This window comes from Odontesthes bonariensis, chromosome 5 (assembly GCF_027942865.1).
Source record: "Odontesthes bonariensis isolate fOdoBon6 chromosome 5, fOdoBon6.hap1, whole genome shotgun sequence".
In the NCBI taxonomy this organism is placed as follows: domain Eukaryota; kingdom Metazoa; phylum Chordata; class Actinopteri; order Atheriniformes; family Atherinopsidae; genus Odontesthes; species Odontesthes bonariensis.
In genome coordinates this window covers 15,596,390-15,622,751 of record NC_134510.1, presented here as the reverse complement: position 1 = coordinate 15,622,751, position 26,362 = coordinate 15,596,390, and the positions used below count along the sequence as shown (strand labels likewise).

The 26,362-nt window shown below is 38.8% G+C and overlaps 1 protein-coding gene across 2 annotated transcripts in view; it reads right to left on the bottom strand.

Annotated features, from left to right (window-relative positions):
- Window positions 1-24,590, bottom strand: part of ulk4 (unc-51 like kinase 4) — an 85,303-nt gene extending 60,713 nt beyond the window's left edge. The window contains exons 1-19 of one of the 2 annotated variants that reach the window (XM_075466588.1): window positions 24,539-24,590; window positions 23,719-23,859; window positions 23,449-23,548; window positions 23,059-23,198; window positions 22,819-22,972; window positions 22,186-22,287; window positions 21,824-21,907; window positions 21,645-21,720; window positions 20,046-20,192; window positions 19,577-19,914; window positions 19,181-19,238; window positions 18,809-18,875; window positions 18,628-18,720; window positions 18,300-18,360; window positions 17,988-18,202; window positions 16,063-16,109; window positions 15,814-15,892; window positions 10,717-10,824; window positions 2,692-2,775 (exon numbers count right to left, since the gene is read on the bottom strand). In XM_075466588.1, the coding sequence (XP_075322703.1) occupies window positions 2,692-2,775; window positions 10,717-10,824; window positions 15,814-15,892; window positions 16,063-16,109; window positions 17,988-18,202; window positions 18,300-18,360; window positions 18,628-18,720; window positions 18,809-18,875; window positions 19,181-19,238; window positions 19,577-19,914; window positions 20,046-20,192; window positions 21,645-21,720; window positions 21,824-21,907; window positions 22,186-22,287; window positions 22,819-22,972; window positions 23,059-23,198; window positions 23,449-23,548; window positions 23,719-23,856 (2,091 nt within the window). In that variant the 5' untranslated portion in view covers window positions 23,857-23,859; window positions 24,539-24,590. The remainder of the gene's footprint in view (window positions 1-2,691; window positions 2,776-10,716; window positions 10,825-15,813; window positions 15,893-16,062; window positions 16,110-17,987; window positions 18,203-18,299; window positions 18,361-18,627; window positions 18,721-18,808; window positions 18,876-19,180; window positions 19,239-19,576; window positions 19,915-20,045; window positions 20,193-21,644; window positions 21,721-21,823; window positions 21,908-22,185; window positions 22,288-22,818; window positions 22,973-23,058; window positions 23,199-23,448; window positions 23,549-23,718; window positions 23,860-24,538) is intronic. The other variant, XM_075466589.1, reaches the window with a different exon arrangement.
- Between the last annotated feature and the right edge of the window lie 1,772 nt (window positions 24,591-26,362).

Below are 26,362 nucleotides of genomic sequence, written 5' to 3'. Positions count from 1 at the left end.
CACCCTCAGTAACATATCCAGAATACCTCCTTTACTCTGGTTGCTGTGTTTGCTCGTATAGTCTGAGAGCTCTTTAAAGGAATGCTGGAATATGTTCCTAAATGCAGCTGCACAGCGGGAGATGAATGCTTCAAAAGTTAGCATTTGCACAGAAAAAAAGCTCAGAAGAAAATCGCAAGAAGATGCTAAGAAAGATGCAACATGACTGCAGCTGCTGCAACCAACTGCCACTAGTGGAGTACGTTTACAGAATTTGTGGTACACAAACAGCAGATTTAGCTGTCTACATGTCAGGTGCATACCTGGATGTCAGAGTTAGCAAGTTAATTATCTAGTATCCACAACATTAGAATTTCAGAGGTAAAGTCTTCTTCAATACAAGTTGTCTCGTGTGTTTCTTGATGGGCTTTGAATTTGACAGAAAAAATGTTAAATGGCCACGTTCATATATTCAATCTGAATATTTCAGCTCACAACTTTCTAAACAGAGAATTTACTCATAAAATATTAATTATGGCCATATATAGGCTATATAAAACTTAAAAGTTTCACCTTGGATAGATGTTACATAGTACACAGTGATATAACCTAAGCCTCATTTTCAGGCAAAATACTTCATTCAGGACATCTTCATTGTCTTTATATTCACTGCACTGATGATGGTTGGACTCGTTATCTGTGGGTTTGGCGGATTGAGCTTAAGAGTTAAACAGCGAAAGTTAGCAGTAACAAACAGAAATGGTGTAATTCATAGTACACCTTCCATTCTCCTTTGTCTTGGTTGCATACTTACACACAGACACAAAGGCTGCAGAGCACTGTCCTGCCTGCTGTCAAACAATCTTCATTGGAGAAATAAGGTTACCCTACACCAAGTACCCAGGGAGGGGGAAGAACAAAAGGAACTAAAATTGAATCGTAGAGTATTGTAGAGCTGTCATGGTTACTATTAACTATTAAGGTGGTGGAATAACAGATATTTTGTGTGTTGACTCATAATGGGGCTATCACTACTGTGTGATAGCCCCATTATTGGTTTTACTTCAGAAAAAGCTTTTGCATATTTCTGCCAATAGCAATAATCAGGTAGGAAAAAAGGAAGACAAAAACAAACTTCTGTGCATCACTGTGGCATTTATGTACTGTAGCTCATTATCTCTCATTGACAAACTGCTGGTAAAAAGTATATATATATATATATATATATATATATATATATATATATATATATATATATATATATATATATATAAAAAAAAACTACAATTTAATTCTTACAACATGAATTAATTCTTGAATTAAGTCCATAAACAGTCAACTGCACCAGTTTATATCAGTTAGTCTTAGGGTGACATCAGAGGGGAACTGTTAGACGAGGGGGCTACCAAAGTAAACTTGGTTGATGCCGAAAATTTGGTTCAAATACGTACAATATTCTCAGTTTTTGTAAGCTTTATTTTCAGTGTTTGTATTAACAATAAATCACATTTCCTTGTGAGCAGTTTGAATCCTGCGTGAGGTGACTGATTAAGAGTGTGTGTTTGGTAGCTGAAGCATGTTGTGATATATGATTAGGGGTCAATGAATGGCCTGTGTGAAAGTTACATACTGGTCCAATACTGTTAGATTTTATTTTGTCATTTGTTTTATTCAACTGAAAGAGAATAGTTTATAGTCACTGATATAAACTGCTTGAATAGAATTACAAGTTTACTGAAGTTTCACCATGAAACTTAACCCTCCATGTGCATGCCTTTTCTCCCCGAGGTCAAAGGGTCTTCTGTCCCCCAGCCTCCCACTATACCAACTCATTCAACCCTTCCGTGTGTTCAGTTCTTTCAAAATGTTTCTTCTCATTCATAAAATATGCTTTTCCTCATTTTTTCCCTTGCTTGTCATGCAGGCACCCACCCATGCCACTCAACCTCCAGAGGACTCAATAGTTTCTTCTGGGCCAGGCTCAGATGCCCACTTTAAGAGCACTCTACCAGCATTTTCTCATAGCATCCATGGAGCAAAATAAGATTGAACGAATATAAGTTTGTTCTTAAAAATACTAAAAATAGACAAGCAAAATCCGAACTTTGCATTACCTATTTGATGAGAACACACTTGCGTCACTTGTTCAGATTTCAGGAGTTAAGTGGTCTAAGGTTCAAACAAAATACGACTCATTTATTTGTTAAATATTAAATTATACGTTTCATTCACTGGGGAACTATATGTACAATCATTTTACTGTTTCACCAAACAGCAGGATCATTCCAAATTTTTTGTGACAAACTGATATGAGATAAGACACAAAAGAGCAAGAAGAAATAAAACGAAAATATATCCACATTTCCGTTTGTGTATCCGCTCCATCTACTATGTCCTAATTGATGCCGAGGTCAGGCTGCTGAGCAGTACAGGGCTGTGTTTGATGCAGGTAAGAGTGTGTGCACGCATGTGTGTGACTGCTCTGCATGCCCTTGACTTGCAGCTGGCAAACAACGCTTTAGGCCTCCACAGCTGCCTCATCATTACTGTTCACAGGGATCCCCTGGCGCACACACACACACACACACACACACACACACACACACACACACACACACAGGCATAGGTACACACACAGTGTGAGAGACTTAGTCACAGCTACACAGGCACAGACACAAACAGACACACGCAGACATACACAGAGACACTCACCCCTTCCCGCAGGCTCCTCATTAAGCCAGTGTAGGCGGCAGCGGGAACGAACCATAGTCCCTCTGGGGAGCCTCTCTTCTCCTGCTGATAGAGAGGCATAGAAAAGACAGGGAGGAAGGGTGAGAGGGGAGGGGAGGAGGGGGGGTACAGTGAAGGGGTAGGGGCAGTGGAGGAGTAGAGTGGGAATGAGAGGAAGGCAGACAGATAAAGTGGAGGAGATGCAAGTAGAGTAAAGTGAGGAAAAGGGCAAGAAAAGGCCAAGTAAGGGAGGGGAATAGGAAGCATGAGTGGTCAAGACATCTTGATTACATGGTTATCATGAATGTGCAGCAACATGCTTTTACAGACATCTGAATAAGATAAAATACATCTAATTTAGATGGCTTTATATTGACATTTTAGTTTTATTCCAAATGTGTTAACTTTTTTCAACTTTTAAAAAATATTGTGCATATTATTTTCTTTAATTATTTAACCAACAATCTGTTCACCTCTCTGTTTATAAAATATCAATAGTTTCAAATAAAGAAATAAAGGGCTGTGACAGTTATCAGGAGACCAGTGTTTCTCATTGTTTTTATAGGGTCCAACATTTCTAATTAAGTCAGATATAGATGTAAATTAGAAAAAGAAAACCATATAACAGATAAACTAGATTTTTTTTGTTTACATTTATATATACACACACTATGATATAGACGATGAACAAACATAATCTCAAAATGACAAGGTCAATGCCTCTCAATTTCTTTAGGTTAGATCGTAACATTGGCACGGTGCCTTGTTGCTCGACATTTGAAGGCATCTCTGTTAGCCTCTTGACAAGATTCACGTGTACGGCTGTGCATGTACAGGGCTGAGATGGAATTATTGTTCTTTTGTTCAGTTTTGAACAGTGGTTTTACAAAAGTCCAGGAGCATAAGATTTACAATTTTTTAGTATGAAGATGCATGTGGCAAATCTTTTTTTAGACATATTTCATAAAAGGGTTATATTACACCTAAGGTCTCACTAAACTGTGGAGGAGTCGAACAAGAACAATTTGTACAATCAGTGGAAACAGAACTTGCAGGAGTCAACATGTGAATATATTTAGAGCTTCTACAGGAGATATTTTCTTCAGCTTCACAACAGTGTGAAGTGTAATAAGGTGAGCCGATTGATTTTTGAAGGTTATTCATCAGTCAAGTAAATAAAAATCTTATGCTTAATTGACTTGCCTGGTTAGATTGAGGTTAATCAGAAATAAATTGGCATCACCCCTTTAATTAAGGACACCTCCTCCACTCTCTCTTGTCATTTTCAGGACAGGAGTCAATTTCTTTTCAATTCAGTTTAGTCAGCATGTAAAATGAAACACCATTATGTAATGATAGAGTGCTCAGTTTCATTCGTTTCGCTCAAGATTACTTTTTCTCACTGAGGTAATGAGAAAATGTCATTTGAACTCTCTTGCATGTGGCATAAATGCTGTGTATAATTGATTTCAGAAAATCCATCCCAATCTTTATCGAAATTTAGAAATCTTGGGATCTTGATGGCCAAAAAAAAAAAAAAAACTGCAAGAGCAAATAATATAAATACAATATGATATTTGTTTTCAGATAAGTCTGTGCATTATATCAAATCAAATCAAATTTATTTGTATAGCACATTTCATGTACAAACAGTTCAAAGTGCTTTACATAAAATAAAAGCATTGCAGCAGGGAGTGCAAGAAGCATTAAAAATACATAAAAGAATATAGAGAGAAACAAATGAAATCATTTAAATGAATTTAAAAACAGGCAACAGTCTAGATAAGTTAAAAGATATTTCATGCATAGACACATGAGAAAAGAAATGTCTTTAACCTGGATTTAAAAATGTCTCCATTTGGTGAAAGTTTAATCTCCACTGGCAGTTTGTTCCACTTGTTTGCAGCATAACAGCTAAATGCTGCTTCTCCATGTTTAGTCTGGACTCTGGACTGGACCAGCTGACCTGAGTCCTTGGATCTAAGAGCTCTGCTGGGTTTATATTCTCTGAACATATCACAGATGTATTTTGGGCCTAAACCGTTCTGGGATTTGTAAACCATCTGCAGGCTTTTAAAATCTATTCTGTGACTGACTGGAAGCCAGAGTAAAGATTTTAAAACTGGTGTGATGTGTTCAGATCTCTTAGTCCCGGTTAAAACTCTAGCAGCAGCGTTCTGGAGGAGCTGCAGACGTTTAATGCTCTTTGGGAACTCCAGTTAAAAGAGCATTACAGTAATCGAGTCTACTGGAGATGAATGCATGGATGAGTTTCTCCTGGTCTTTTTGGGAGAGGAAACCTTTAATTCTGTTGATGTTTCTGAGATGGTAAAAAGCTGCCTTGGTGACAGCTTTGATGTGGCTGCTGAAAGTCAGATCTGACTCTATCAACACTCCGAGGTTACGAACTTGGTCAGTGATTATAAGGTCCCGAGTCTCAAGATATTTACCAATGCTGACCCTCTTCTCTTTGCTACCAAACAGAATGATCTCAGTTTTGTCTTCATTTAATTGTAGAAAATTCTCTCTCATCCAGGTGTTTACTTCCTCCAGACACTGACACAGTACGTCTGCTGGGCTGCAGTCGTCTGGTGACAGAGACACATAAAGTTGTGTATCGTCTGCATAACTGTGATAATAACTGAGATGTTAAAATTCTGCAATATCTGACCCAAAGGGAGCATATACAAGTTAAACAGAAGAGGTCCAAGATTTGACCCCTGGGGGACTCCACAAGTCATGGCCACTCGCTCAGATTCATAGCTGCCAATTGTAACAAAATAACTCCGGCCTTCTAAGTAGGACCTGAACCAGTTAAGGACCGCTCCAGAAAGTCCAACCCAGTTTTCCAGCCTGTGCAACAGGATTCTGTGATCTACAGTATCAAACGCAGCGCTGAGGTCCAACAGAACCAGGACTGAAACATTACCAGAATCAGTATTCAACCTAATGTCGTTTAACACTTTTACCAGAGCTGTTTCAGTGCTGTGATGACGTCTGAAGCCGGATTGAAAGTTATCAAGACTTCCACTTTCATTCAGAAAGTCGTTGAGCTGGTTAAATACAACTTTCTCAATAATCTTGGATATAAAAGAGAGGTTAGAGACAGGTCTGTAGTTGTTCATCATAGAAGTGTCTAGAGTTCTCTTCTTTAGGAGTGGCTTAATGGCAGCTGTCTTTAGTGACTTGGGAAAAATGCCTGATGCCAGTGAGCTGTTAACTATTCGTAGGAAAACACTTTCTACTGAGGTAAAAACAGTTTTTAAAAAGTCGGATGGTATTATGTCCAGAGAACAAGTTGTTGATTTCAGCTGCCGAACTGTTTCCTCTAGGATTTTTAAATTAACAATATTAAATTGTGACATAACGTCAGAGTTACTTCTAGGTTTTAGACACAGAATAGTTTTCTTGTTTGTCTGTGTTGCGTTAATGTTTTGTCTAATTGTTTTGATTTTTTTGGCTAAAAAAGTTGGCAAATTCGTTGCATTTCTCAGTGGAGAGGAGGTCTGGGTTTGACTGTTTAGGAGGATTTGTGAGTTTTTCAACCATAGCAAACTATGGTTTGCTAATAAATGTTCTAGAATGCGCTGCTGAGGGTGGCAGCATGTTGGAGTAGCTCTGTACCTCACATTGAGATTTTTCTTTTTTCTAAATTTCATTCCTGTTATTTCTTGGAAGAAATTGCATTTTTTGGACAACTGTTCCTTCCTGCCTTGGATGCTGTGCAGCTGGATTAATTTTTCCCAATACTTTTGTATATTTTACTCTTTTGTTATTATGCATAACCATAGCAACAAGGTGGTTTACAACAGGGAGCAGCTGATTAACATTGGAAAAGCAGAAATAATTCGACAACTGAAGCCAGAAATCCCACTGGAATTGAAAAGGAGGCGTCGTGGATGCAGAGCAGGAGCAAAGAGGAGAGAAAGAAAGAAGAAGTTCAAACCATCTCTGCCATCCGTCATCATGGGCAATGTAAGATCATTAGCTAACAAGTTGGATGAACTTCTAGCCTTGACAAGGACTCAGCAAGAATATCGGGAATGTAGCATTATGTGTTTTACTGAGACATGGCTACAGGATCATATCCCCGACTCCAGCGTCTCTCTGCCGGGCTTCCTGACTGTACAAGCAGATCGAGATTTAAAGAGTAGCAGGAAAAGGAAAGGGGGTGGATTGGCAGTGCTTGTCAACAACAGATGGTGTCACCCAGGACATGTTACTGTGAAGAGTCGTCTCTGCAGTCCTGACATTGAACTATTGGCAGTAAGTTTTCGTCCATATTATTTGCCAAGAGAGTTCACAAGTGTTGTTTTGGTGGCTGTTTACATTCCACCCTCAGCTGTTGCCGACACTGCATGTGATGTCATCAGTTCCGTTGTTGCTAAGATACAGACACAACACCCCAATTCTTTTGTGGCAATATCTGGTGATTTTAATCATGCCTCACTCTCTGCTACACTGCCAACTTTTCAACAGTTTGTCAGCTGCTCTACCAGAGAAAACAAGACATTGGATTTGTTTTACACAAATGTCAAGGATTCATACATTTCGAAATCAAGACCTCCCCTGGGTAAATCAGATCACAACCTTGTTTTTCTCTGTTCAGCATATAAATCCCTTGTCCAGAGACTACCTGTCACAAAAAGGACTGTTAGAAAGTGGTCACATGAAGCTGAAGAAGCCTTACAGGGTTGTTTTGATGCAACCGATTGGATTTCTCTTTGTAAGCCACATGGAGAGGACATTAATGCCATGACTGAGTGTGTGACTGACTATATAAACTTCTGTGTGGACAACACCATCCCCACCAGAACAGTGAGATGCTTCCCTAATAACAAACCCTGGATCACCAGTGAGCTAAAGGAACTATTGAACAAGAAAAAAAGAGCCTTTAGGGAGCGAGACAGGGAGTTACTGAGGAGTATACAGAAGCAGCTCAAAGTCAAGATCAGAGAGAGCAAGGAGGTGTATAGAAAGAAGCTTGAGAGTAAACTGCAGAGGAACAATATCAGAGATGTGTGGTCAGGAATGAAGAAGATCACAGGCCTCAAGCAGAGGGAGGATCGGATGGATGGAAGTCTGGACAGAGCAAATGAGCTGAACACATTCTTCAACAGGTTCAGTTCAGGAACAAGCTCACCATCCTCCCCTCCTGTTCCCAGCCAAAGAGACATCCCACCCTCCTCTGACTCACAGCTTTCCTGTAACATCTCCACCTCCACCTCAGTCATGGATTCTTCTGCTTCCACTAGTTTGTCTTCAACCCAATCAGGAGATGCTGCTGTCCCCTTTGCCCCCCCCTCCCACTTTTCTGTTTCTAGAAGTCAGGTGAAGAGGCAGTTGGAGAGACTGAACCGGAACAAGGCTGCAGGTCCAGATGGTGTCAGCCCCCGAGTCCTGAAGGCCTGTGCAGAGCAGCTCTGTGGGATTCTGCAACACCTTTTCAACCTTAGCTTGACCCAAGAGAAGGTACCACTGTTGTGGAAGACATCCTGTCTGGTTCCGGTACCAAAGAAAACTCACCCTTCAGACATCAATGACTACAGACCTGTTGCCCTGACATCTCACATCATGAAGGTCCTGGAGAGACTCCTGTTGACCCACCTGTGTAAGCAAACCAGCACATATCAGGACCCCCTGCAGTTTGCTTATCGCCATGGAGTTGGAGTTGAAGACGCTATCATACACCTGCTTCAACAAACCCACTGTCATCTGGACAAAGCAGGCAGCACTGTGAGGATCATGTTCTTTGATTTCTCCAGTGCATTTAACACAATCCAGCCTGATCTGCTTCGTCTGAAACTCCAGAAGACTCAGGTGGAAGCCTCAACAATCACCTGGATTAATGACTACCAGACAAACAGACCACAGTTAGTCAGACTGAAGAATTGTGTGTCTAACCAGGTGATCAGCAGCACAGGAGCACCACAGGGGACTGTACTCTCACCATTCCTTTTCACTCTGTACACTTCAGACTTCCAGTACAAGACAGATTCCTGTCATCTACAGAAATATTCAGATGACTCTGCAGTTGTCGGGTGTATCAGAGATGGACAAGAAGCTGAGTACAGAGAGCTGGTGGACCGCTTTGTGGCATGGTGTGGGAACAATCATCTCATCTTGAATGTTAACAAAACAAAGGAGATGATTGTAGATTTCAGGAGAAACAGGGTCAGATCAAACCCTGTTTCCATCATGGGAGAAGAAGTGGAGGTGGTTGAGGAATATAAATACCTTGGTGTTCATGTGGACAACAGACTGGACTGGAGACACAACAGTGAAGCAATCTACAAGAAAGGACAGAGCAGACTGTACTTCTTGAGGAAGCTAAGGTCCTTCAAGGTTTGCAACAAGATGTTGCAGATCTTCTACAAGTCTGTTGTTGAGAGCGTCATTTCCTCTTGCGTCATCTGTTGGGGCAGCAGCATCAGAACCAGGGACCTAAAAAGACTCAACAACCTGATAAAGAAGGCTGGTTCTGTTCTGGGGACGACTGTGGAACCTCTGGAGACAATAATGCAAAGAAGGATTTTGCATAAAATCAAGAGAATTATGGACAACCCTGAACATCCTCTCCATGAGACTGTTATCGGAAAACAGAGTCTCTTCAGTCAAAGGCTTCTTCAGTTTGGATGCAAAACGGACCGCTACAGGAAATCTTTCCTGCCCACAGCCATCAGCATCTATAATAACTCCTTGATTTAATTGAGCTACATCAACATTTAATTTCCCTCTGGGATAAATAAAGTATTTTTGAATTTTGAATTGAATTGAAACAGAGTTCGAGAATTGTTGACATTCTTATTAATGATTTCAGATAAATGCAGCTGTCTGGCCTTGCACAGCTCATTGTTATAACTACGCAGGCTTTCTTTGTGTAGCTCATAGTGAATCTGAAGCTTTGTTTTCCTCCACTTACGTTCAGCTTTCCTGCATTCTCTTTTCAGGTTTTTGACCGTAGTGGTGTTTCTCCATGGGGTTTTCTGTTTGATCAAGGTGCTCTTGATTCTTATCGGTGCAACAGCTTCCATTACATTAAAAATCTTCAAGTTAAAATGATCCAGCATTCCTTCAACCGACTTTGCGCTCATTGTTGGTAACATAGCTATGGCCTCCCTAAACTGAGCACTTGTTTTCTCATTGATGTACCTCTTCTTAACTGAGAAGCTGGTTGTTTGAACATTCTGAGTAATATGTAAATCAAATAAAATACAAAAATGGTCAGACAAGGCCAAATCAATAACCACAACAGAAGAAATATCAACACCTTTAGAAATGACCAGGTCCAGAATGTGACCTCGAAGGTGGGTTGGTTCTGTTACATGTTGCCACAAACCAAACATGTCCAGAACAGAAGAAAATTCTTTGGCAGTACCATCCGTCATATTATCCATGTGAATGTTAAAATCCCCGGTCAAGATAAAATGGTTAAAATCAGTCGAAATAACAGACAATAATTCAGGCAGAACATATTAAGTTTCAGTATCCCAACTACAATGACAACACATCAAACATAATAAAACACTTACTAAGAGAAATTATGCAATTTGTGCGTTAAAATAGTTTACAAGTTCAGAAAAATATTCACATTCTCTCCATATGAAAATTAATCTTGTTTTTTGTCAATGCTTCTATCAGCTGTTTATAATCCAGTATTAGTTGTTTAAAAGTGTGGACATAACATGCAGTAATACTGAATAAGCTATTAAGGAGTGAAGCATGTTTCCACTGAGCATGGAAGCCCAATTAACATTTCTGATGAGAAATCCCATCCCAGCCCCCTGAACTAACAGCATGGAGATCCCCTTAAAAAGATGATTAAAAAAAAAAAAAGATGAAACCTTCTTGTCACTTGTGTTTCTGTAAGCAAGTACACATGCGCACTAATTTTTCACTTGTATAAATGTCTTTGAATTAAGCATCGTTTCCTTAAGATTAATTAACAACATAATCCTTATTTTGTAGCATGTTTTAACATGTTACCCTTTGACATGCAGATAGTACCTGAGAGGAGACGAGGTAGAGGAACTCCCCGAGTGGCGGCAACAGCAACTGCTTCAGCTTATTATTCCTGAGATTATCCCTCAGCAGGTCTGTTAGCGTCGACACAGCCTGGAATGAGTGAGATTCAGTTTAGATAAATACAACAATTTCCCTGATACAAAAACAAATGATAAAAACAAAAATGGAGATTTAATGCCATAAAAAAAAACTGACATTTACAAGAAATGTTCAATCAAGTTCTTTATTATTGGTATACACCATGTTTTAGCATTTCAAAGTGTAGTCACATAATATAACAGCCCTTAAAACAAACTGGATTTGTAATACATGACTGTGGTTAATTATATGACCCATAGATATAGGCGGATAATAGCATGATCCATAAGCCTGTACTGCAGACACATGAACTTTAAACTTGCTTTGAGGGCCTTCACCTCCGCTGTTTACTTAGTCATTTCAGCCAGAGCCAGAAAAGAAGCAGCTACTGCCCCAAAGGAAACATGGTCAACATGCTTATGTTTAGGATCAATGTCCAGTGGAATTGTCCTAAACAGGGACAACATTCAGTTACGCCCCATCACGGAGGAATGAAAGTATTAGAACCAACCCACACATTAATCAAGTGCATTTGGTTAGCAGCACCTGATTGCTACTTGTTCATTCCTATGGAAGCACCAAGAATGAACTTCATTTTTCACATAGCTTTTGCATTGTGGTTTAATTTTTGTTAAAGGTGATAGAGAATGGTTGAATGGGGCATTAATCTTTGTTCTGTGATGTGATATGTAGCCCAAAAAAAATTGGTTTGGTCTGTAATGGCTCAGAACCTCCCTAAAAGGCTCTCTGAAACAGCTGTTACTATGCTGGGTTTAGAATGCGTCTTTTTCCCTTATTGGCGTCGTTTCAGAGCTTATCTGGCAACCTCATTATGAAATGCAGGTAGGTGTTGGCGCTATTCGGTTGCCGTTGCTTGATTGGCTGCCCTTGCTCTCACATACACTGACTGAAAAGAAAGCTCATCAGAATCAGAATTCGTTTTATTGCCATTGTTAGTGAACAGTGTTCACTAACTAGGAATTTGCTGCGGCGTAAGGTGCAAACATGTAACATAGGATATAATAATAAAAAATAAAGAATAAAAATATATGAATATAAAATGTACAAGGTGTGTACAACAATACACAGTATCCAATATACAGAGCAACAACAGTGCAACTTCATTAGTGCAATTTTAATGATGGTAAAGTGACTGGGGCAGGTTATGAGGTGATTATGAAGTGTTCATAAGTCCAACTGCAAGGGGGAAAAAACTGTTTTTGTGACGGGAGGTTCTGGTCCGAATGGACCGAAGCTTCCTGCCCGAGGGGAGTGGTGCAAATAGAGAAGGGTCTGCTGTGATCCGACCTGCTCGCCCCATAGTCCTGGAGACGTGCAGCCGATCACCTTCTCAGCGGAGCCACAGCTCGCTGCAGTCTGTGTCTGTCCCTGTCGGCACTGACCATCTACTGAGCTGCTCGGAATCGTGCAAGGTTTGTGAAACTGTACTCCGTGAAATGCGCAGAGCAAAGAAAAAGTCGGCGGTTGTATGTACAGGGGATGCTGTTGAAAATAAATAAAAGCCATTGATCGCGAACATTAGCTTTCCGGGGGAATAATATATAGCGATCGTAGTCCGCTTTCACAGCCTTGGAAGGCTCACCTGTTCCTGTTTCTCGCCGAAGGGGCGTGTCTGAAACGGGGTGGCTGTGGATTTGGGTGTGGGGGGGGCGATTGCTGAAAAAGTGACATCACTTTTTCACAAAAACGGATTGGGGGATATTCTGGGGGATATTCAAAAAAAGGGGAGTACTTGAAACAGAGGTTCTGACACTTGCTGGCACTTCGTGTGTACTCCCCACAGCGGGGAGACTCAGAACTAACACCAAAAACGTGAAAAAGACGATTTTGATTCTTTATCCCCTTTAAATAAGAAACAATTACACACTGTAATGTCATCTGTTGTTTTTTTATATCTGAGGCTGCGTTTACCCAGTTTTAACACCTTTCTTTTTCACGCGACTTTAAATGATGATAAGTGAGTAAGAAATCACAGGTAGTTGGTTTCGAATGTAATTTTTTCTAGATTACATGAAAAGTTTTTGTTAGTAAAATTAACCCAGACATTTCTTTATATCCATACACCTCTACTGATGGGATGGAGGGACAAAAACAGTCAGAGAGTAAATAGAAATGGACCACAACTAAAAGAAAGAAGATAATGGGAAAAGAAGACAGGTATTCCCTGGTTGTGTACATAGGCGTGTTTGGATGTGTATGTTGGTGGGTAACTGAAGCTTATAGCAGTTACCATGGTAACTAAACCCAGCCCTAACACCAATCAGCAGGATTGCAGTAGGAGAACCCCCCACTGTGACAATTCACACACACAGAAAAATGCAAGTGTGTGCTGTTTTATTGGTCATCTATTAGAATCACAGCAATATAAAGATACACACAACAACAGGGTGTTTATCGAGCATGTGTGTGTGTGCACAAACAGACACACACAAATATAACAACACAGACACAGATAAAACTACATACACAGGACCCCTGCTGGGAGCTCACACAAACAAAGTTTTTTTTAAAAGCCCCCACACACACACAAGCGCGCACGCGCACACACACACAGAAAGAGAGAGAGAACCCCTGCTGAGTCCATAGATGGTCACACATGATGTCCATAGTCACAAACACGCACACAAATATACACAAGCGCAATTGTGCAGCGTTGTTCTTTTCTTAATGTACCATCATTTGGTAGCTAAGGGGAGGTAGAGAGTAGCAGAGAAACTGTTCTGCCATTTGTCTTTAACTAAAACATTCAACACTGAAACAACACAGCTATGCCAAAGTCAGCCATTTTGTAAATGACTGAAGACTCAGAAGCAGTAATAGTAATGTGCAAAGAGAGGAAAAAAAAGAAACAAACCAAAACAGATGTAGGATATTTATTTTTCTTTAATCAAGTGAAGATAAAAAAAATTTAAAAAAAAGAATGAAATAATGAAGAGGTCAAAGTCCAACACTTTGTTAGAACATGAATGTATATTTAGGGGAGTTGAGTTGAGTTACTGAATTGCCTGTGTGTGTCCATCAAGAAGATGTGGAGTATAGGCATATGTGGGTGACCTGGGTTCAAATCCCCTGCTTGAAAGGTACTACCTCCTTAGGCAAGACCCCCGTTACCCTACCTGCCTGTAAATCGCTTTGGATAAAAGCGTCTGCCAAATGCATCAACATAAACAACATAAACATATGGGCAAGTGTATTCTAATACTGTGCTACACTTTCTTGATTATGGGTATTACAATGAGTTAGTTATATAAACTCAAGAGCTAGTTTATTAGAATAAAACTAATGCTGCCTTTAAGACAAATGCATTGATAAATCTCTTCATGATGGCTATAATGTTTAGTTTTTGTTAAAGCTGTTCTGAAGAGTTTCTCATTCAGCTGCATGATAATTCTGCAGTGCTCACAGCTGTGTGCGACAGGTTAGTTTAAAATTTTGATCATTTCATTACAAGCAATGTTATTGTGGGAAACCCGGGGTTTTGGCATTCACGTTCATTGTTGATGACTAAGCACATCTCATCATGAAAACAACTCATCAACCTTACCAGCCTGTCTCAGCAACATAATGCTCCTCACCCAATGCAGCCCAAAAGACCCGAGGGACCCCCCGCAAAAATCCCAGTACCAGACTACCATAGGCCTCCATCAGAGATCCTGCGTCCATGCCCCAACATGTCAGTGTTGTTTGGGCGGCATGAAGGGGACTTACAAGATATTTATTAGACAGGATGTTTTAATCTAATGACCTTTTGATTTTAATTATACGCTGTTCAACTGGCCTTATTATTACCATTACAAAGACTGTAATGCAATTCACTGTACAGATAATCCATACAAATCATTAGCTAAAATGATACAGAATTTACAAAAGCAATAACCTGTACAAAGTCATCACAATAGTTACAGTTAAGACATACCAACTCTTTCATAATTCAGAAGTGTACATTTAAGTTTTGTGTGAGAAAAAAAAACATTCATATTACAAAATCTAGCAAGCTATGAAATAAAATAAATATGTTATAATGATACGACTGTGTAAGCAAAGCCTAATAAACAAACGTGTGTAGATCAACATAAGAATGAACCGAGCAAAAGCCAGCAAGATCTTTCTCTGTGCGATTGTGTGTGCGAGTGTGTTTCTGACAGAGAGAAGTTGGGTTTTCATCATTCACTCAGAGGATGTTGTCTCGTGGGTTTTTAATGCCACCAGCTGGTACAAACTGGTACTAAGAATAAAAATGGATTGAGCCACATCCATCCACACCTTAAATCAGGGCAGAATTTCTCCTTAAAGCTAGGCTAAAGGTTTTCTGTACTGCTAATATGCTCCTAAACCGAACAAAAGAAGGGATAATGTAAACAAACAAAAAACAGGCACATCTTTATGTTTTATGAGTGTCCTTCTTGGTATTTTTACTTTTTTATGTTGTGCATGTACTGGTTTCTTTTGGTGATTACTGCCACACCGTGGTCTAAACTGGTACTGCATGTATTATGTCCATGACATAAGGTTTTTTGCTTAGTTGTTCGGCTGTTCAACTATCAAATATAATTTGTAGTAAAACAGAATACTTTTTTTTTTTTTTTAAGAATGATTTATTTTAAGCTGATCATGAAATATCAATGTTACTGATTCAAGCCCCTTTTTACCTTTGTGTGATAATGCGAGAGCTTGCTTTAATTACGTTGCAGATACATACATCTTACACAGACTCTGAGGACTTACCACTCTTGGCAACAAATGTCAAGTTTCCATAAAAGTACAATCAATAAGTTTGACTATGACAACTTTGTTGAGGAACGATAAGACAAAGTAAGGTTTTGGTTAAAGCTAAGATAACAGTACTTTTTAGTAAATTGTAAAAAGCTGTTTAGGAAATTATTGAAAAAAAAAAACAAAAAAAAAAACAGTTTAATACCCACAACTTAAAACATGACTGTGTGTGTGTGTGTGTGTGTGTGTGTGTGTTTTCCACCAAACCTCAGAAACAGGACTGTCCTCTTCAAGGTGACTGCAGTGTAGAGCCAGGAGACCCATCACCCTGAGAATCTTGCTCCGTCTGCAAAACATTTTTTCTTATTATTGAATGAAAACAGGTGTGTCTAATAACCCTATTTTTCAATTACTAAAAAAGAAACAAAGAAAATTATTCCTACAACTTTTCAAAAGTCAAAAGTCTTGCAATTACAATGTCTCTTTATGTAGGAATAACGTGTGTGATGTACTTACACGTCCCAGTTTGGGGCTTGTCGTAACTGCTGAGTCAATACTAGCAGCTGAATGAGGGAGGGAGAAGATTTGAGAGGAAGAGGGAAAAAAGATTGACAAATAGGATTAAGAAGCTAATTTATAAGAAAATTATGATAAAAGTCAAATGGGACATATTTAAAGTCACTCATTTTCTGTGCTTGACAGCATATATGTGTGTGTGTCTGAAATCACAACCAACTCGAAAATTCAGAAAAAAAAAAACAGAACTTTGGTATGTATTTGTAGGTCCCCAGTATCAAAAAAAAATCTGTCATTCAGAGATCTGTTCAAATCTGCTGGGAAATTTTATGTCACTTCACAAGGTTATCAGTTCCCTTTCTCGTTATCTCTGCCGAGCTTCAACTTCAGATGTGGCTGCATTTACTGTAGATCAGAAGTGGGAAGTTAAAACTTTTTTGCTTTTAACATCAAAGCACTTCATTAGTTGTATAGTTAATCTAAATGAAGATATAAATGGAGATTAGAATGTTCGATCTGTAATTTGTTTAATGTTTTATAACCCAAAAAAAAAAAAAAAAAAAAAAAAAAGGCTTGTAGTTTGGATTCTCTAGCTTTCTTTTTTGTCAGAAGTAAAAAAAAAAAATTCTAATTTCCCATTTCTCAGTGAATCCACCATCAATACAGCACTGATAACAGCCATCATAAAAACAAGAATCTGTGTAATATTGCCCATATAAGCAAAAGTTCTTCAAGCTAGTTACTAAAAACTTAAATAAAACACAGAGGAATTGAGCAGAAGTGAAATCCAGAGTTTATAGAGCCAATGTGTGAGGAGGAATTAAAACGCAAGCTCTTATTGGGTTATTATTAGGTTCTGAGGTGTGTTTTAACAACTCAGGCCAGATTATGCCTTAAAATAGCAATCAGTAGTCTGCTAGCTGTTCAAGGTGCAACGGCAGATGAAATGCAAGTATTTAAGAGAAAAATTGAGAATCAAGTCTTTTTTAGACTTGATTTTAGCAATCTATTCAACATATGCTCTTTCACACAATAAAAAAATGCTCCAAGGGTTATTAAGTACTGCAGATCTCAAAAGCAGACCCTGAAGAAGAGAGGGGCAGAGTGGAGTAGAGTAGCTCACTCCATGCCCCTAAAATGACTAAACAGAGGTGTAAATAAATGGCTGTTGTGTCTTGCTCTCCTATTTTGACAAAGCATGCCACAGACATGTCGTTAGGACCTGGGGAAATTGTGTCAGCTTGTGAAAAAAGATTGATGCCTTTTTTAAAAACACATTACATTTTCTGACATTTTGAAAGTCATAAAAAAAAACACAGGTCCTTCTAAAACACAAAATAATTACATATAACACTTTAACTTGCACTGTGCTAATGACTGAATTTTTTTGGGGTGGTGTGGTGGGAGTGTATATTGGACAGGACAGTAGAGAGAGATTAGAACCAGGTCTTTCTTTTTTGACGACCAAACACTAGCTCAAGGCCTGTAAATCCCGTGCTACAGCCAGTGATTCCCGCAGCGCATTATAGTCAACGCGGCCGCCTTAGCAAACTCGCACTGCCGCCTTGCCAACGTTCCCCAAAAAAAATAAATAAATAAATTTTTTTTTTTTTTTTTTTTTTTTTTAAACCGAAGTAAAAATGCTTTGCCAGGCTCAGACATTAAAAGACAGCATTTATAACAATGAATTGCGACACCTACTGGTTGTTAATGTAAATAGTTAATAATGTAAATAAAAAGTGTTACAGCTCTTAAACAGCTTCGTTATTGCTCTAACAGCCCCCCCCCAATCCAAGTACACCCCCCCCCATTCCAAGAACCCCACCACTGTCGTTCCAAATATTCATCCAAATTTCCAAAATGTGCTCATAAAACCCAGTAAAGAAATATTCCAAAAGGGATCCAAAGTAAACATGTTTTCTTACCAGTGATGAGTTAATCAGCCTGTTAGCAACAGTTGTATGTCCAACTACACAGCAGAGGTAGCACAGTAAGTTCAGTTTAGATCGAATGGCTGCTGATGGAGGAGGAGCACTAGAGGAGGGGGGGCAATTGGACGTGCTCTGTTGTTCAAGGGACAAACAGAGTTGTGATAGGAAGACAGTCCACTCCTCATCACTCAGAGCCTCTAGCTTCTCAGCTGGAAGAGGAAAAATGACAAATCTATCTTCAATATAACCTGGAGCTGATAAACACACAAATACTGGGATCTCCTTTACTAAACCAGAAATATATACCTGAATATGCTGGTACACAAAGGGTTTTGGGATCAAATCGCATATAAGTCGTCTTAACAATCTGTTAAAACAATGAGACAGCACCACAAAGTCAACTTTAGACTGAGCCGTCTCAGTTTGCTCGTAACCATGTTCTCCCTTTACATGTTACCCTGTCTGGTTAATCACAGTGAAACTTTAAAACTCTGTTAGCTGGTGTCACGGATTTCAGTGTTCAGTCATAGATCCTCACACACATTTATTGTGTGATGAGGTTAAAACGCAACATAAAGACAATACCTAAAGATTACCAATATAGTCTGTGTACATTATTACTGTATGCCTGTACCTTTGGGTTATCAATGATAGGGGTGACAGTCAGATCAGAGTCAGTGTGGAGAAGACGCTTCACACAGTTTGTGATATCGATACCAGTGCTAGCCTAGGAAGACAGAAAATGAAAGAGAGATGATCAGATGGGTCCACGTGTGCAGAAGAGAACATATAAAGATATATTAAGTAAAAGTAACCTTAAGTGCAGGGCTCTGGTTTGAAGAGTCGGCGGTTTTACAACTTCTTTTTGAGTTGGTACAGAAGCTAAAAGAACAGGAGGAAAATGTAAGAGACTGATGCCTTATAATGTGGCTTGGGAGAGCACTTTCTGGCATAGATATGCAAGTTCCATTGGGGTCACTCCTTGTAAAATACATTTCAGTTATTTATCATACTCACAGCCTTTGTGGATGTTTTTCCAAGATAAAGAGTTTCAATTAAGTACTGTATAACTTTATAACAATTATACATAACATTCCCATTAGTTCCCTCCAAAAAAGTTGATTAAGTTTATCAATTTGTCACAAGAGAGAAGTCTCATTCACCCAGAAAGCAGAAAAACTGATTACCTAAGCAGGAAAATAGCCTCGGTGTTGTCCTCATCCACGCCACTTTTTGGCCTGAGCTCTAAAACATTATCAGACGAAGTAAACGCATAAGATTTTCTAGCTTAAATCTAACATATACATTTGAAATGCATGCTGCAGATGGAGTAGGTACATTAACTAAGTTATAAAATCTTTGTACATCAGCTGAGTAAAAAAACATTGCTAGGGCACTGGTGACAAGGGGTCATTTTCCAAAATAAAGCTTATATGTCCAATCACACAGAGAGAACATAAAAAATAATTTACTAACCTTGTTTATATTTCAGGATTACATAGCTTGTTGTGCCAAAGTTTAAAACTGCAAAGCCTAACTTAAAACCATATAAAACTTAAGACAAACATCAGGGAATCCATTACCTGTGGTAAATGATTTTTTGGGCAGCAATGTGTGGCACATTTGCTGTAACCCACTGTGCTCAGGGTCATCTCCAGACTTTACCATCCCCTCTCCTCTTCTGTCCTTTCCCATTTCCATATGTAGACCCTGGCTGTTCTTTAAGGTCTCAGAAGACAGTTGTTCGACAGATCGTTGGTAATCAGTCTCTGTGTCACATGGTCTGCAAGTTTCTGCACTTGTTGCATTTGGAGAGATTAGTTTCTTTGACACCCTACAGCCTGGCTGGGTGATGTCTAAATGGCTACCGGGTAGACGGTCTGTCTGTCCTGAAGGGAAGAGGTCGCATGGCCTTGTGTGTCTGTGGAAGTATCAAAAACAAACAAACAAACAAACAAAAAAATAATTAAATCTGCCTGCAATAAAACTGCTGTTACAAAGAGTCTGTGCAAAACTAAAGGACCACAATAGAAAAATAATACATTAACACACCTCAAGTTAACTGAGCAAACTCCCTCACAGACATAATTTTCTTCCTTATCACCGTCTTCATCCTCTTCTTCAACAGCTTCGACATCTCGTTGCTCTTTTATTAGTTGTGTCCAGAAAGGATGATCCAACAACTCAGGCCACTTCATCCTAAAGAAGAAAAATAACAACTAAATATTTATCTATATGTATCTACTTTGTTTGCTAAAAAATGTTTTTTAACTTCTACAGGATTTTAGAGTATGGTCAGATGAAAACATCAAATAACTTTTTGGTAGTTACACCTTTTGAAGACCAGATAAAATGCAACCAATGGAGTATGAAACTCAACACAACAACTCTAACTAAAGCATCTGCAGCACTTCAATGTTAAGATACACTCACTGAACACTTTAGTAGGAACAACAACAACACTTTGTTAAATACCAGCCAATCATGTGGTTTTAGTGAAATGCAAAAAAACATGTAGATACAACTCTAGGCCTTGAGACAATGTTCACATCAAACCGATGAAAGAAAAATCAAGAGATCTCAGTGACATGACCATGACAAGTACAAACAAGTGAGGAGCTGTTCTGTAGAAGAAAACGGCAGCATAATGAAAAAGATTGGAAAACTTACATACTAATTTGAACTTATAAGGGCTCGGCTGCACATCCCATTTACAGTGGAGTGAGCGGAAAAGCCTTTCAGGAAGCACAACAAGGTTGCTGGTGGTGTGATGGTGTGGATTCATTTTCTGAGCATACTTTTGGAACCATGACACTTTATTCCTTATTTGAATACCACTGTCTGTCTGGGGGGCTGTGTGTTGGTGTGGTAGTTTGCTATATTGCCTTGCACTAAGAGTTCCTAGTTCGAAACCTGGCTAGGGCCTTTCTGTGTGGTTTGCATGCCTCGGCTCTCTGTGTATTCTGGCTTCCTCGCACCATCCAAAAACATTCATGTTATCTTGTTTGGTGATTTTGGTGAAATTGGCCCAAAGAGTGAACGAGAGCATGCATAGTTGTTGTCTTTGTGTTGACCCTGTGATGGACTTACATTCCAGGGTGCCACCCCCAGTTTCACCCAATTGCAGCTGAGATAGGCTCCAGCCCCCTCTAACCCTGAACTGGATTAACAGGGTATAAAAATGGATAGTCTGATTATTGCTGCTGACCCTGTGCATCTCTTAACACTGACAACTGAGCAAAAGAGATTGAAATTGACACAGCAATGTTGTATAGTAGTCACGTCAACCCTGATCAATTTAATAATGGTAAACAAAAACAGTATTAGAACAGTGTGTACTGGGTAGGCCTGCACAATCGATCAAAGTATTCATCGTTTTGATATATCAACATACTCACAATCAATATTGCAAAGACAATCTCTACATCATGAAGACATGTCGACTTCAAATAGGAGAAGAACAATATCCTCTAAGAGAAAACTCAGCTTTTGTGCATGTTCTACAACTTAGTAGCATGCTCCAGTGCAGAGGTGAATGCAGCCATTATAAACACACCTGAGATTAGCACAATATACTGAAGATGTTTTAATATATCATAAGTCATTGCAATATTCAACAATAATACTGCATGTTTTGTCTTTGAAACTGACCTCTTGTCTGGCTTTTTGTTCAGCAAGCCTTTAAGAAGACTCTGGAAGTCCTGACTGGGGAGACCTGCAGAAGAAACTGTAGCAATTGACACACAAGATTATCTATTAAATGAAAAACAAAAACAAAAAGCAACAGATAAAACTGCCTTTGATTATGTATATAAGGAAGTGTGCATCACCCGTCTGTCTTGGAGGTGGTGCTTCCTGACACAAAATCATCTCTGTCAGTTTAGTGTAGCTATCAGAGTAAAATGGAGGTTTACCTGAGAAACCAAAATAGAATAGTATAGTATTAGCAAATTATTATTAATCTAATCTTTTCTATAATTCAGTTTTCAGCACAATTTATCATTTAACCATAAAGATTTGTATTCAGTCCTGTGTTTATTAGGAGTTTCAACATTATAATCCCCTCACACAACAGATATTCAAAAGAGCAAAAGAGGAAAATAAACATGAAATCAATCAATATTCAGGCATTCTTAATGATTTCCTACATATGCATGTGTTATTGTGTTTGAGTGTGTGTTCAAATTGTTACCGATGTACATATAGTAGAGGATACAACCAAGAGCCCAGAGATCAGAGCTTATGCTGGTTTCTGATCCCTGCAAAACCTCTGGAGCCCTGTAAGTTGGAGAACCTAGAAATAAACATACACACAGTAATTACAAAAGACAAACACTGCACAAGAAGTCAATCATCTAGCTAGTATCATACAAATCACAGACAAAAAATTGACTTATTTAGATCACGTAGTTCTCGCACAATACATAAGCTCCACAGTGCATCAATTGCTTTCATATTTTAGGTTCTGGTGTGATAATCGTGTCCAAACATGAGCTATTCTGCATCCCTCTTCTCCCTGACCTACCGCTTTGCCGTTACCAAAAAAACTCATCTCTTGTTGCACACACAGGCATTCTCACCTGGCTCATTAGGCTTCCTCTGCATGCTTTGGCATCCTGGCTAACACATGTAATGGTTAGGTGATCCCAAGCAGCCAATTATATTAAGCCAGCATGTTACATAAACTGCATGCCAATTAAACTCGAGCCACGAGAAAAAAAAGGTATTGTGTTGAATGTTCGCTGTAGGTAATCCACTGTTTAGTATCTCTATTAATTAACAAACATATGTAGACAACCATTATGATTCAAAATGGTCATCAGACCTTGTAATCCCTTCTTCATATTGTCCTTGCTTTCTGCTTCCCCTGCCACCTCAGATGTAGAGAGCAATGCAAACGTGTCCTCCAGTGTCTCCCCCTCAGCCTTAGACAGACAGAAGTTGCCAAACTTCAGAATGCCACTACCATCCAGAAGGATCTAAAAACAAATAATAATGATAACAATAATATTGATAATGCTGTTTTGATCTTCAGTCTCTGAATCAGATGAATGCAGATTCTAACCTTAGCAGGGGCCAGGTCAGACAGAATGATTCCAAATTCATGAATGTGTTTCAGTCCTTTGACCAAGTCCCATCCGAACCTCCTCACGACCTCTTCTGACAGACTTCCATCATGAGCAATTACAGATTCCAAGGAACCACCTAACAGAGGGACAGAAAAGATTGATATTTAAGAAGAAAAAAAAAGATATACGATGATTTTTCTAAAAAACTCAAATTTTCAATATACAATATAATTCAAAGTTACAAAGTCAGTAATAAAAATAGAGGAGATGTATTTGCTACTTTTAAAATCCTTTCAAATTGAAGTTACTAAAGCATAAACTGTGTATTCTATTCCATAGTGTTTGTTGGTGGAAAATCTGCAGAAATGAGAAAAATAATTACTGACCAGTACAGAGCTCCACGACCAACCAGAGGTGGTTACTTGTCTCATACCATTCGTAGAAGCGTACTATATTTGGATGATCCAGATCATGGCTGAGTCGTACCTAATAGAGGAGAGAAAAAAATGTATCACAGTAGGTATTAATTATAACTAGGCTCAATAGAACAATATCCACCTTAAAATAATGTCCATGCAGCGTCACTACAATACTGATACAAAAGAAGGGGGAAATTGATTGAAAGATTATGGTTTACAGTTCAAATAGCATCCTACATGATTAGTAATCTCCGGTCTCTTTGTTTTGTCAGTGCAAATGATGGCCACATAGTTGAGATTGCCTTTCCTTCTTCCTTTATATACAACAGAGCTGCAGCCTGCCCCGAGCTCCTCATACAGGATGAAGTTCTCCATCTTCTGTGGGAGACAAAACAAAAAGAAAGGGAGGAATCATAAAACCTGTGTGAATCAACTCTAACAAAAGGCAAGGCATTAATTTAAACGTTCCGTTTATTCCCATTGTCAACACTATTCTAAAATTAACGACAGCATCATGCTGTATGGTTTTGACACTAGCTGACGCCAGAATTTAAAGAGAAAAAAAAACAGGCACACAATTACAACGAAAACTACAGTTTGACAGCTAGGTATAAAATGGCCTTCTGTGTAATACAGCAGCTGATATTATGCTTAATTAGCGACAGAACACCTGTTCACAGCAGCGGTTTAATTAGTGCGGGAAAAACATTTACAACAGGGTTCTAGCTAGCAAGAAATGATGCCAAAGTGTAAATAAAATGAGTACTTTTAAAGTAGACACTTAACTTTTGGGTGTCCAGTAGCATACTGTGTTAAGCGTTAACTTTAACAGTCAAGTTAGACACTAACGGTTAGGCTGTTTGACTTTTATTAGTCCTCTTACCACTTACGTTGGGGTCTATTCGGAGGCGCAGGCGATTTGTTTGCTTACAACACATCAGTTAATTACAACATTTAAAAACGAACATTAATGCATAAACAATGACTGTAACAATCCGCTCTCTATACTATTTTGGGCATTTCTATCCTCACCATTATCAAGCACTTTAAGACTTACTTCTTCAGCGACCCGCTGTTTGTAAGCGGAAGCGTGATGGGCCACGTAGTTCCAGCTGGAAGAGGGAAGTCTGGAATTCTTCACTTGAAATGGAGGGCTTTTCTGCTCACCTTAGTCATTAATAGTGAATACTTACGCCTATTTATTTGCAAGAAAAAGACTTTGTTGTCACATATGACTGAAATAAAACACTGTTTTTATTTATTAGATTTTAATCATTTTCACGAACATACCTGCAAATGGCACATTCCTTCGTTGCTCGGATACCAGACCGAACACAACAGACAGCGCGTGGAGAAGTGTATCTATGAAATCAATATCACTATTTATTCTAAGAGGGCTGTGTTACACTTGTGTAATAAGTCATACAGTTTCGTGTGTTTACCGTCGTGTGACGGTAAGCAAACAAAACGGAGGAAAGGCGTTTCTTTTGAAAATCATTCAAGTGGAAAAATAATTTCCAAATTAAGTTAATAAACTGTGGCTTGCGTTGCTTTACTAGTAGTTGTTTTGGTCCATTTTTATCCCGGTCAGAGTCAATGGCTTTACTGCTTTTCACATTGTTTTAGTTCACACATACACACCTTTTTCTCTATCCCTTTCTCTCTCTATCACATCTACCATCTGAGTGAGCAGAGTGACATAATTTATTCAGTAAGACGTTTGACGTGATTGTGAGGCTTGCTCAAACTTTTCAACCGAGCGAGCAACAACAAGTTTGTTTGTTTTTTCCTCCAGGAAAAGTTTTTTTTTTAACATGATGAAAAGAGGGAGAACAGATTAACTTGTGCCCTTGAGAAGCCACCCGTCTCCCACAAAGAAAACACAAGCCTAAATCTACACAGCAAAAATGAGCAACCTAACAAAAGTTTGAGAACAACTCCGGACAAGTCGAAGCTCGGTCACCGCATGTGTTGAGAATGAACAACAGGGGACACTGAAAATCCTCCCAAAACATAATAGAATTTAAAACCCACCCACTATTGTGTAAAGTTAAAGAAAGTTACCCATGAGTGTAATTTCCTTTCTAGCCCTTTTTATTCAACAAAGTAAAAGCGAGCAAAGGATTAGCCTACTTTTTCTTTGTGTACAATTGCAAAACTTTGCCCTTCTCAGTTGTAACAACCTTGTTGTTTCGCTGCTCAACAGTCTTAAGTCTTCTCTTTGTAATTTTATATTTCATGATACAGTGAAGGTGTCAGGCCAGTCCAGCACCCACACTCTTTTTCCAAAAAGGCATGCCATAGTAATAGTAAATAGTTTAGTTTTATGCTGATGAACTATGGCCGTCGTTGAAAAGACTTTGTTTGGATAGAATCAAATGTCTTTTGTATAATATCTTTTAGTTTTGTCCTCATTTTTACTTCTAAGAGACTCTGTCTCTCTAAGGTGCTCTTTTTTTAGTAACTTTTTACCAATTAATCTGCTTAGTTACTTTGAACACTTCTCTCCAGCTGTTTCTTTTCAGTATCGCTTCTTTTTCCCCAGCCTTTTGTTGTCCCCATCCAACTTTATTAAGATGTGTTGCTGCTACCCTGTCGTGAAATGTCTCACTTCCAATATTTTCTATAATGTTTTCTGTATTCACGTTTTACACAGCATCAAAACTTTTTTTGGAACTGAGATTGTATTTTTGTAAAATATAAATTATGAATTGAAAATAGAGCCTTTTGTCTGTGTGGTATGATTCATGTCATTAGAGTATGTACCTCTTTTGTCAAACTATATTTTACGTGGATGGAAATGAAAACGGATGCATTTTGCTTTGAAATTCGTCAGACCGGATGTTGCCCCACTGTTCTTTTCTACTTTGATGAACTCATT